General features: G+C 39.2%; 1 protein-coding gene across 1 annotated transcript; it reads left to right on the forward strand.

Moving 5' to 3' along the window:
• The first annotated feature begins 974 nt into the window (after positions 1-974).
• On the forward strand, positions 975-8,441 carry LOC112568182. Its single transcript, XM_025245344.1, has 3 exons — positions 975-1,952; positions 5,468-5,781; positions 6,247-8,441. Exons 1-3 carry the CDS (start codon positions 1,892-1,894, stop codon positions 6,433-6,435), a joined length of 564 nt encoding a protein of 187 aa, XP_025101129.1. The 5' UTR covers positions 975-1,891; the 3' UTR covers positions 6,436-8,441.
• The last annotated feature ends 4,174 nt before the right edge of the window (positions 8,442-12,615 follow it).

Genomic DNA, 12,615 nt, shown 5'->3' on the forward strand with positions numbered 1-12,615 from the left:
CATATTTTACCTTCTATCAGGACTGCAAAAGTTTAACAGTTGCATAAGAATAATCGCGTTTAGAATAATCTTAGGTCATGATGATAACACTACTTCCGGCTTGTCAGCGTGTTGGGGGATGGATTGTATTACTGCCAGGATAACCAGTCATTATGTCAAGCAGACGAAGTATTTATTTCTCGAAATGTGTAAGGATGGAGCGAACTAACGTCAGTTAGACTGGTGTCAGTGTCGTTGATGTATCACTTTCATTAAGGAAAAAAATTAAGGGAGATATGGTTGGCAGTTATTATCTTGAGATTTCCCACTTACGGATTTCTATTTTTGAAAAGGTGCAATGAATAGCAGAGGCTGTGGGAAATACATGCTTGGGGATGTTTTCACTGTTTTCCTTTCTTTTCAAAAATGTTGTCAATGAACTGCGTACACCCCAGTCATTGTGCTTTTTTTATATTTACAAGTATACAGTTTATATCTCTTATCTTTTATAGGGTCATAGTGTCTGAAAAAAAGTTGACTCGTTGTATGTGTGCAGCTGTAAAGATCTGTCCATGTGTTAGCCAGTCTGTAACAGAACTATTCGGTGGAAGAGTCTCTTCTCTCCATCATGTTATCTGTTGACTGTAAGAATGCATGACATCTATCAAATCAAATCAAACTTTATTGTCTGTCCGAGGAAGTCCAGGATAGAAATTTTTATTTCGCTCGCAAGCCCAAGAGAGATTGCGAGTTTATTTGTTTGCTAATAAAACCAAAGGATGCTGCTCTAGACTCAGACGTTACTTCATTCTGTTTCCTGGCGCTCGGCCGACCTCTGACCTCTGAATCTCTCCTACAGCACAGCACTCGAACCGTCGAGTGTACATATCTGGGTGAGGTGGTTCACGTTTCTAAAGAGGAAGTGTTTTGCACGCGACCTCAGATCAACATCTACAGCCCGGCACAGCGCGAACTTTGCAGGATTTACCTCGCCCTACACGTTTTACGACCGTGAGTGTCGCTCCGCCAGTCACGACTGCAGAAACTCGGTCTAACATAACACCAACAGCCGTGCACCGTTGTTGTTGTGGCAGGTTTATACGTCTGTGTGGTGGTGTTTGTAACCCCCACACCCCCATCTCATCTGAAAGTTGGATGACTGACTAGTCAAGTGTGCAAAGCTTACTTGGGGAGGAATAAGTGGAATGGAGTATCTTCCGTGAAGAGTTTCGTCGAAATAAACTCATCTGTCATTAGATGTTATGTTAATACATAACACCAACAGCCTTGGCGGCAGTGACTGCATGAGGTCACCGCTGCGCGTCGCGAAAGGTCAGCCGCGTTATAGTTGACACAAGCACAAGAAGAAATTCGTGATTTCAGCTCCGGCTGTGCAAGTAAACATACGTGTTTGTTTGCTCTTGCATTCCGAGAATTAGTCACACAGCAACAGGAACGTTTACTGCAACGACTGTCATCGAACAGTTCCATTACTGACAGAGCTGATATGGATGGATGAAAACGCACCGTCCTTGTCACACCGAGTCATCCATCATCATTTAAAGATTCTTTGAAGCCCAGTGAGAGGTATAAGCTCAGATTATAAGGGAAGAGAAAAAACTGATTACCAGCAGAAGGTTTGGATTCAGTCCCACGGCTCGCTTTAAAGAGGGTAAAGCGAAAGTGTGCGATAGACAACCGTGATTGTAATGAGCACAGGCTGTTGTTAAGAACGAAATTTGCTTATCTTCCGGACACAGAAATTGATATCTTAAGTGCTCGAAGTACACGACATGTCAGTCGATCTGAGATTCTGCATGGTGGTGGAGCTGTGAGTGGCGCCGGATGCCCGTGACAACCGCCTGCACTTCCCCCTTAGTGACTGGTGGCACCTTCAGCATCTGGGTCGGCCATGGCATGGAGGGCGATCTTGAAGTTTTTCGGGTTTGGAAAGAAACGATCGTCTGAGCAAGGTAAAGAGAAAGAGATCTTATTGTAGATTAGTTTATGTTGGAATGTAGGAGGCCTCTGCGAGCGATGAAAAGTTTTGATACAAATGTTTTAGGAGTCCTGCTTTGAACTGGTGTAGCTTGGAACTGCATTTGATAGAAGTGTGAAGGAAGAATGTCTCACTGAACGCTGCTTGAATATTTCAGGCTTGTCTTGAATAAGTTGATTCTTGATATAAAAGTATTGAATTTAAGAAACCCTTTAGTAGAAAAAAGTGTAGAAAATATAGGGGACATTTCGCCTGTAAATATTATATAGACAAGGATACTTTTGTTGAAAGTTTAGTCTGCCTATCAGTGGCAAGAGATGGGAAATCACAAGGTTGTATTTTTAGCTTGAGTAGCACCCATTTGATAGCTTTCCTCTGAACGTGCTTACCTGAGGCTTCATTGAAGTGCAAAGAGAGCGTGAGAAAGAAAAGAAAGAAGAAAGAATGGGAGTGACATATAATCTTTTTGTTCGCTGGTTTGCCAAGTCGGCTATAGAAATAGTGGTGGTGCCGACTTTACAACACAATGTAGTTTGGGGCTTCACAATATCTTTTGTCGTGTGACCTGTCACACACCTGTCAAGCTAACAAACATTCGTCAGAAACATGAGATATGTATGTGTTCGTAAAACCCTCTCAGGTAAATCACCTGGCTGTATATTTCCCCAAGAGGTGACTCTGTGTAAAATATTGTAGTCTTGAAATTAAAAGGTGGTTCAGTGTAGAGCAGACTGTAACCGTATAATGAAGGGTGACTGTATAGCACATGGTTGTCTTGGAATGAAAAGGAAAATAATTCAATGTCTCTTTTATGAAAGAGGGAGAATATGAGAGAGAATCACATCTTTATTATCGCAGTCATCATCTTTGTCCTTATGTTCCTCAGAATTATCTTCGTTCTGCTAGTCTTACTTACGTAGCCACCTTAGGCAAACACACACCACAGGCACACACGCAAACGAGGAAAGAGAAATCATGCAGATTTTATTTCTCCCCCCGAAAACACACACTCACTCACACACATATGAAGAAAGAGAAACTATGCAGATTTTATTTCCTCTCCCCTCCCTACACACACACATGAAGAAAGAGGAACTATGCAAATGTTCATCCCACACACACACATACAGACAACACGTTTGCAGATTTTAATCAAATATAATTGGTCAACAGCTGTAAGTGTTCACTGTCGCATGCAATAGAGAGGGAATTAGCCGCGGGCGGGGAAGCTGTCCTACGGACAGGAAACTCTTAGGAAGTGCATGGTGACTCATTATAGGACATGTACAGTCTGTACTAAGGCCCACTTCACACGCTTGATCCTTAGATGTACTTTACACTGTCAGACACACCTCGGCGGGACAGCAGCGGCAGTTTTAGCCTCGTCATCACCATTAACCGCCGTCACATATTAACTGCATTCCTTAGCCATTCATTTTTCTGTCGATCTTTTCGGTGAACTGGGCCATTTCTCGATGATTATCGACTAAGTTCGTTTCGTTTCTGAAATGTCAAAAACAAGGATGCAAAAAATTGGATGCACTTTAATAACATGGGCATCAAGATCACAGTTGTTTTTTTCGTTCGCTATGCGATTGAGCAAGCAACTCATTGATGTAAGGAAAGAGCAAAGGGCTGCTATTTCTTTCCCTTTCGTATTCACACTTTCTCTCCATCCCTACTTTCCTGCTAAACATTCGAGGCAAGTCGGGACCTAGCAACATCGTGGTATCACGGATGTATATAGGCAGTAAGAATTACTTTTTAACTGTTTCTTTATTATTGTTACTCTTTGCTGGCATAACCATTGAGGTCGTTGGCTAAACAACTGTGGCTAAACCGGAAGCTTTGTACACCCCAGCCTCGTTCTAGTAGTTAACTGAAAAAAATTGTCTGCACGCAGTCCAGAGATAGAAATTCGTGATGCTTGTCGATTCAACACGGAAGTAACCGAGTTATCTATACCTTTGACAGACCTTGACCGCTGCGATCTTCCTCAATGCTACGCTCCAATGTCAAAGTGATTTATTTTCTTCTTCTCCCTCTCAGCCCCCTGTGGCCAAAATTGTAGGGATTTTTTTAAAAATCTTCTCACCTCATTTCCCACATAAAATGTGTGGGGTTTTTTTTTGTTTTTTTTTTTTTTTGGGGGGGGGGGGGTGTGCACACACACATAAAAAAAGTTGGATCGAGTTTCATATTGTAAAGATAATAATGTCTCGGGCCCACAAGGCAAACACATTTCTAACCAAAGCTAACTGGTGCCAGCTCCAAATGGAGGGGGTAATGACCGAGGCAGACACAGTCACTTGGTATTTTCACACATACGTGTACAGTACCTGGGGGAATGTGGATTGTGTGTGTGTCGTGGGCACAAGCTTGAGCACCCTTGACAACAATAAACCTACTTACAAAAATTATTCACCTGTCTGAATGTATATATTTAGACACGAAACATGTACAACCTGGAAGACTGGTTTAGAACAGTGCGGACTGAGGTTGCCTAAAAGGCAGGACACCAGTTCAAAGAGTATGTTTGAGTTAAAGTTTTTAGGATGTAAATTCTATTGTATTTTTATATTTCTCAACCGATTTCTATAGCTGCATTGCAATTACAATTAAGCAGACTGATTTTTCTCACTGGCTGTTTTTTTTCCTATCCATTTATTGTTTTAAAAGTGCGTGAGTAATATAATTTATATAGCAGCCTAAATCGGCATTGTAATTAAGTACAATTGAATCGAAAGTTGTGCCGGAAAGAATTTGACCCATCATTTGGCATCATGGCAGGAAGATAAACAACACTGGAGCCTAGAAGTTCGTGACGAGGAAACAGTTGCAGTTCTTCATTTAGAACCCATCTTCTTGATCCTGGTCACAATCCATTGTGTGTGTATCTCGCCCGTTTCTATCCTCTTTCGCTCATTCTCACTTACACCATGGATCTTCTGGGTTCACATTTCATCTTTGGCACAGTTTTTTCTCTGCATGTGACACCTGTTTAGTGTTTGTAGGGCCAGCTTCTTTAGGTTTTTCCTCTGTCTCTCACGCACTTTCGTACACACACACACATTTATATCAACTTTAGGAACTGGATTCCTGTTTGTCATAATGTCTAATTATCTCATTCGACGTCAATTATCAGACTTACTGCAAAGAGACAGTGGTTTGGTTCACAAGGTCCTCTATAAAAGTTGAAAGAATTACATGTTTATTTTCTAATGACTGGAAGTTTGGGGCTGACTGAATGGTTCCAAATGACAATGGCATTGACTTCCGTAGTTTTTGGTTCAGCATATAAGAAGGTCCACTCACCAAACCATTTGGTGCGAAAGTTTGGCAGAAGTAGGAACGACTGTGTTCAGATGGAGCGTGTTATACCGAAGAGAGCACAAATATACAGTAGAGCCAGCTTGTGATCAAGTTGGGCTTGAATTTGAATAAAGGTACATGCTACTAATGTAAACAAACCCACATCTTTGTCACCAGAGTCCGACAGCGCGGCGCCAAGTCCGAAGTCTCCGCCACGCCATCACCCGTATGACGAGGTTTCCGATGACCAGCTGGACCAAAACAGGGCGGGAGGCAAACCTCCCAGGGTTCATCCTTACGACGAGGTTACTGATGACCAGCTAGACCAGAACAGGGCGGGAGGTAAAGTTCCCAGGGTTCATCCATACGACGAAGTGTCCGACGCTGTCCTGGAGACCAACCGCCAGAAGGTCAGAGCCCGCAACCACGCCTACGATGAAGTGGATCTGGACCGCACTATGTCCAAAATCAATAAGCAGGCTAATGGAGAGGTGAGATAACTCTTCTATCTGTCCGTCTATCTTTCTGTATACGCTTGCCTACCTACCTTTCTTTCTGTCCTTCTCATCCGTCTCGATGGCAAGGACGGCTTGCTTGACAATCTACCTGCGTGCTTCTCTGTCGACTTGCCATTATGTCTTCCTGTCTGTCGGTGCAACCGCTTGCTTGCATATCTGCCTGCCTATGTTTGTTGTTGTTGTTGTTTTTTTTTGTTGTTGTTTTTTTTGTTTGACTACGTACCTGTGTATCTGCCTATAAATCTGTCTATAATTACCTGTCAACCCTTCAACTGCTAATGTCATTGATGACTGTGCAAATGGTAAAATCTGATCTTGTCCTCTTGTCTTCCCTTGATCGTCCGTGTTAACATTGACTGATGAAATCCACAGTGCACATATCTCTATACGCTTGTCTTGTCTACCATCATTGCTATTGTTTTTACCCTTCCCCAACAGGCTGACTCCAAGACGGCGCCAAGAGTATCGAAGATAAAGTGCGGGAACTCGAATCTGAACTATGTGGAGGTGGACATCCAGCAGGATGCCAAGGGAAGTGAGAAGCGAAGGGTCACCCAGACCGATTCAACCAACTACGCCGGGGTGAGGAGAAACTCCTCTGGACAGACGGTCCTGGTGACGGAGTGACCAGGACACACAACGTTTGTGTATGTGTGGATATGTGTGTGTGAGAGGGGGACATGTTGACGCAAGAATGCCCAGCAAAGGGCAGCAATCGCTCAAGAGAGGTTTTTCTCCCTCGATCCAGGGTGCTAAAGACATCAGTCCAGTGTTTTGCGAGATTAAAGCATAATTTTGGAGACTCGGTATGAGCTTTGGAGACTGAAGCCTTGGTCAACCTAAATGGTCGTACAACTGCTGTTAGAAGCGGAGTTAAAGTTCTTGGCTATAAATGACCAAAACATGAAGAAAACGTTTTGAATTTGACTCTTTTCTAGTGAGTGGGTGGGTAGGAATTGGTATTTTATGATGAGCCAGCAACTAAGGTGATATTACAACAGAGCAGCCAGCTTGGGTAGAGGTGAGCAAAGGGAAGGACATTGCTACATGACAATAATGATGAATATAATGTGTATATGCGTGCAATATCACGCCGCCTCTAACATTCATAGCTTTATGTTAACATTGGTGGATATGACCTCTGCCTGTGCACATGTACATTGTCTAACTATATTATCTTTAAAGTTACATTGGGCTGCAATTGTTTTCTAATGACAGCGAAAATCTCAGAGCAAGATATTATTTACTCAAATTTGATTGATCACATGTTATGCTGTTTTTGAAATGCGCGCCTTCAATACTAATATTAAAAATAATCATTGTCATCATCAGGATTTCACATGGAAAAGTTTATGGTGTGATGGCTTCAGTCAGTGGGATGTCTGGTGTTAATTTGGAGTGTTGGTATTAAGATTTTATTATCTTTCTCTGCATGGTGATGTTTTGGATGAGCATGCATATTGTATAAACAGCATCTTTCACTGAGATTTACCCAGTATTTAGAATGGAATTGCTCTTCATTATTCCTTGAAATTGTTACAATGGTGGAGTGTGTTTGCTTATTTTTTTGTTGTTTACTTTGCTTTTTTCATTAACCATGGTTTGTATTTCTTCACTGAATATGACTTTTCCAACTCTCAGAAACAATAAAGGTTTTTTTTGTTTTTGCTTCTTATTTTTTAGTTCTTTACTACTTCTTGAGATCTAAGTTCTTCCATTTATAAGGTATAAACATTATTATAGTCAATTTTTTTCCTAAAGTTTTTGTTGTTATTGGTATACTTGCTTTCTGATCAGCAATGAGGGATTAACATTTTATAATTACACACTAATAATTGTAATGTCACTGAAGTATATTAATGTATCCAGGTTTTCATCTTGAGAACAAAATGCTGATGTTTTGAGAATTCACAATCAGTAAAAAAGACAGTTTGGACAAACATATAAAATACATGTTTTTAAAGATCTGCGCAATGCCTTTATTTAATAAATCACCTGATGCATCACTATTTACATGACCTGTATCGCCTAGATAAAAAAAAATCCGTTGACATATCAGTACTTTTATAGAGCAAATCTGGAACTTTTTCCTTAATGTTAATCTTCATGCACTTTTCTGCTCTTTACTCCATTCCGTGTAAGCAGGCTTGTTTTCTATGGTGGTTTGTATTCTAAACTTGCTCATCTTTAACCAGAAAACTTATGCACATGCAGAAAAAATATCTTGATACCTGCTTTGTTAGGGAAGGTGAAGGTGGCTCTAGACAGAGTAAGCCACTTAGGTCTTTGAAAGGCTACTGAATTTTCTTTCTTTACCGTTTATCTTCTTTCCCCAGAAACCAGCACATTACTTTCATGATCAGAATGTTTAAAATTGCTCATTGTAAAAGACTTCCATTCTGGCTTGCTATTTTATATTGTACTTAATTTTGTTATTTAAATTTTATGTTGTATATAAAAGCTCTCATTTGTCTATCCCCACCCTTTGTGGTGATCATCTTCTGTTTTTCTGTGATGTATAATCTTCACATTTGTGTTTTATTTTTTGTTGATTTGATTTAATGTGAGGTCCTGTTTACTTGTTTTGTGTAGGTCTATTTTCTCACGTGCTGAAATAAACACTTAAAGTGGTCTTTTTTGGTTTATAGTAAGGCTACTTTGTTCCTTTTTCTTGTTTTATTAGATGGCAGTCTCACCATAAAGACATAAAGAGGGTATATAATCCTCTTTTGAGCTAAGTATAGGAACTCCGAACTATGGCAAGAGTTTGCAAGATAACGAGTTAGGAGTGCAATTTTTTATATTTTATAGTACGATTATTTTCTAAAAGTAAAGATCATCTATGATTCCTTTCTAAAAGTAAATCTCCTTTAGTGGAAAGAACGTAGCCACTCTTATTCACACATTTCAAACCTAGGATAAGATTGCAACCATGCAATAAATTAAGTAATTAACAAAGTGGCTTTAGTGTGGAAGCAAGCAGTTTAAGTAGCAATATTAATTATTTAAATCTTTTTCTAGATTCTAGTGAATGTAACTTTGTATTATCGCCGTTGCTTACTCCTCTTCCTTAGAATAATACAACAGTCCTTGAATCAATAAATAAAAGAGAAATAAATAATAAATAAATCATCAGACATTAAAACAATCCATCTCTTGCTGAGAGAACAAGACACGGTATTGTGTCCTGATCAAAGGGAGACAACTAATAACTCTGGTGTACTCTAATATGGCAAAGCCTTCGGCGAGAATGATATAGCGAGCATTTAAAAATAACCAAAAACAACGCAACGTTGTCCTCGTACACCTGTGCTCACCATTTCAAAAAATATATACTATTTGACAAAAAGAAATAGCTGACAGTTCGAACATCGAAAACAAATACTTTTGAGAATCAGGATATTCTGCTGAGACGCCATGAGATACACAACCTATAGTAAGTTAGGTGGTAACTGTTAGGGCGTGATGCACTTCCCCACCCCCTCCAACTTCTGAGCGGGTTTAATTCGTGATTTAATCTCTTGCTCTGCTGAGACAACAAGGCTTGGCAACCGTTTCTCTCTACCATTCCAAGAGAGCGGAGCAGGGGAAAGCATTCTCAGGGTTATGGTTCTTGTGGAGAAAGAGGTAATGGTGTTATCACAGTAGTCCTTCCTTTGCCAGAGGACGTCATAGATACACATTTTGTCATTTTTTTCGGAGCATGTTAAAAAAAAGGGGACTGAGAAAGAGATAGCAAGCTAGAAAGAGAGACAATGTCTTTGTGAAATAAGTTTAAAGGGGTGTGCTAGCAGCAGGGTCCTCAGGTATGAGTGTGGGGGTGATGCGATTTATGGGATAAGGGGAGACCATCGTCAAGTCAAAATTTCTTGTGTAACATCATTTCGCAAATAAACGAATTTTTCTCATAAATTCCGTAGTCAAGGGATCGAGGCAGTCTTTAATTTGTGTTAGCCGATTAAATAAAATATATTATAAAGGTCTAACATGAACAAATTCTAATATTTAATTTACAATAATATTAAAATATAAGGTGCACAGAAAATTCACTAATGAAATTTATAAAGTTTTGTAAAACAAATTTGTAAAATTATTATATAAAAAATGGTTATATTTCAAACCTTCTTTAACATTTTCTAAACGAAGTTCATAAGACACGAGAATAGCATTTGATTATCAAACAGGACCATACCAAAGGATTCTACCGCTTCCAAAGGTAATTTCCATCAAGACATGTTAGACTACTTGTAATTATTATGTATATCTTTGAAATTAGTGTTTAAAAATCGAAAAAAATCATCTAGATGTGTACTAGCAAGGACGATGTGCGATCTCCCCTTCCGAGGATTGTCGAGGGCATTGATGATCGAGATAACAAGACTATATAATTGATGGTCGTGTACGTATGCAGAGTGGAGGTAGGGGAGAGGTTCTGATCGAGCGATTGTTATAATTTAAACCGAGTGACCATAATACTTATCCATTTCTAGTGTCTCTGTGTTAAAGGTTAGCGTGTAGTATATTTTGTTATTTGGCAACTAAGAAGTGAATTAAGATACTCAAATGAAAATAATTATAGGTCTCAAACAACTTATCTAAAAGATGTATATACCTTTTTCAGCGCAAGCATGAACCGACGAACAAGCTTTCCATTGTCTATATTGACCTTGAGTACTTTGGGGTGAAGAGGTCGTGCATTCGACGTACTCGATTTTTCTTTACTTTTTACTGAATCAATCTTGATTGCTACAATGCTGAAGTCGGGGGGAGGCGTAGTAGGAGAGGTGCACTACTGGAATATTATATAACTGCCGAAAGTTAGTGAATTGTTTTAGCAATAAAATTTATGTTCGCAGAAGATAACGCTTAAACAGGGCTGGTGTCTACTTGTGAGAGGAGACTGCGCCAACAAGGTCAATGACTGCGTTTTTAAAGATAACCGACAACCAAGCGGAATAAAATTCACATCTCTGTCTCTCTCTTTGTGACAGAAAATTCGAGGGGGGGGGGGGTTTGGGGTGGGGGTTAGGGAAAGAGACATATCGTCCGACGTTATATATTATTTAGTGATTTTGTAGATTTGTAGATGTAATTCTGATGACATATACTAAAATACGTGACGGCTTGGGTATGTAGTTCTGTCGCCTTTTATAGCAGCTGTGGCTAAGATCGATGTATATAAGCAGCTTATTTAAAAAAAAAAAAAAAAAAAAAAAACCGAAAAATTTTAAAAATGAAAAACGAAATCAACGAATTTTAAATCAGATAAGGAAGTGTTACCGTGTGAAAATCTCTGCAGCTGTTCCGCAGATGTAGGTATGAACTGCAGCTGTTTCGCAGCGGGCAGAGATATAGCCTGCAGCTGCTCAGCACGCGCTCTTCGCGGATCGATGTAAAATAAGGCCATTCATGACGAATGGTTATATAGAAGATGGAGCTGGCAAAATGTGACCCACATTTTCCTCCTTTCATTTGTCCTCGATCGTTTTCTTTCATTTTCTTTTTTCTTTCATTCTTCTTAGAGCCACAAAGTGGTGCTTGTAGCGTTTCGCATCACGCAGGAGTGTCGCCAACGTAAGTCTTTAGCAAAATGAGAATGAGGACCTTATAATGAGTGGCAGTATAAACTGTATAATGATTGATATATAATAATAATGTTGATTTATATAACACTTTACACCACCATCAAAGGCAGGCTCAAAGTGCTTTCCAAAAAACCCCATAAAAATTCCAAATAGATATATTAATAATAAACTCTGGTCTCAAAAACAACATATTATTGTGTGTCCACGTAAATAATACCATCAGTACACATATATGCAGTCTGCAGCCTTTCTATTGCATGAAATCTTCTAAGTCAATATATAAGTTCTTATTTCAAAACTAGTTGTTGAATTTTTTTAATGGAAGCTCAACGTTCAATCTTTGGTGGAGTGGCTTAATTACCTTTTGCAGACAGAAATATATATGGTTCCAGAATGACAACTCTTGTTATAGAGCATCACGTACATTATAACGGTAATAAACTATAGTTTCAGAGAGATGCAGACAGTGTTTACTACGCACGAAGCTTGCTGTGACAGTTTAAACATCAATTAAACTTTCTGGAGCAATTGTAGAAGAGGAATCACTGATCTGAAGTTGACACTGCTATATATATATATGCTTTCACATTTGTTTATTAATTAATGCTTTTAACTAATCTGTTCAGAATCATTTTGTGGTTGTTATATAACTTTATATATAGCATGTTTTAAAAAGCATAATGATGGATATACAATTTCTATCCCCGTGAAACTTATTTTATATTCGTAATCGTATATACACTTAAAAATATGTACTTAAAATATGTACTTAAAAATATGCTATATATTATGCATAGTTACTTTACCTACTATCCCTGACAAGAAGTAATTTAAGGCGTCACGTAATTTTAATCGCACTCTTGTATGCCAAACATAAATTTTGATTGCAACTTTTTTTCCTAACTTTGAATGGAGATGTAGGGCGAAATCATGCATCAAATATGCGTGTAGAGTGGACTACCTAGGACATGAACCAAATTTATGCACACTGACAAAGACGATCGACGTACAGCAAAAGAAGCTTATTCAGTTGACGGTGCACTTTTAGTGCACTAGCCTGGAGGGTAAAAGTTCCTTGCATTTCTCAGTTCAAACGACACATAACCGAGCTCTGACAAGCGCATCTTGCTTTATTGTTCTGAAAGACAGAGAATGCACCAGATATCTGTTTCTAGGTTAATACGTTAACCATGTTGCATGACATCATGCCACATTCAGCCAA

Source organism: Pomacea canaliculata, linkage group LG7 (assembly GCF_003073045.1).
Source record: "Pomacea canaliculata isolate SZHN2017 linkage group LG7, ASM307304v1, whole genome shotgun sequence".
Taxonomy (NCBI): Eukaryota; Metazoa; Mollusca; class Gastropoda; order Architaenioglossa; family Ampullariidae; genus Pomacea; species Pomacea canaliculata.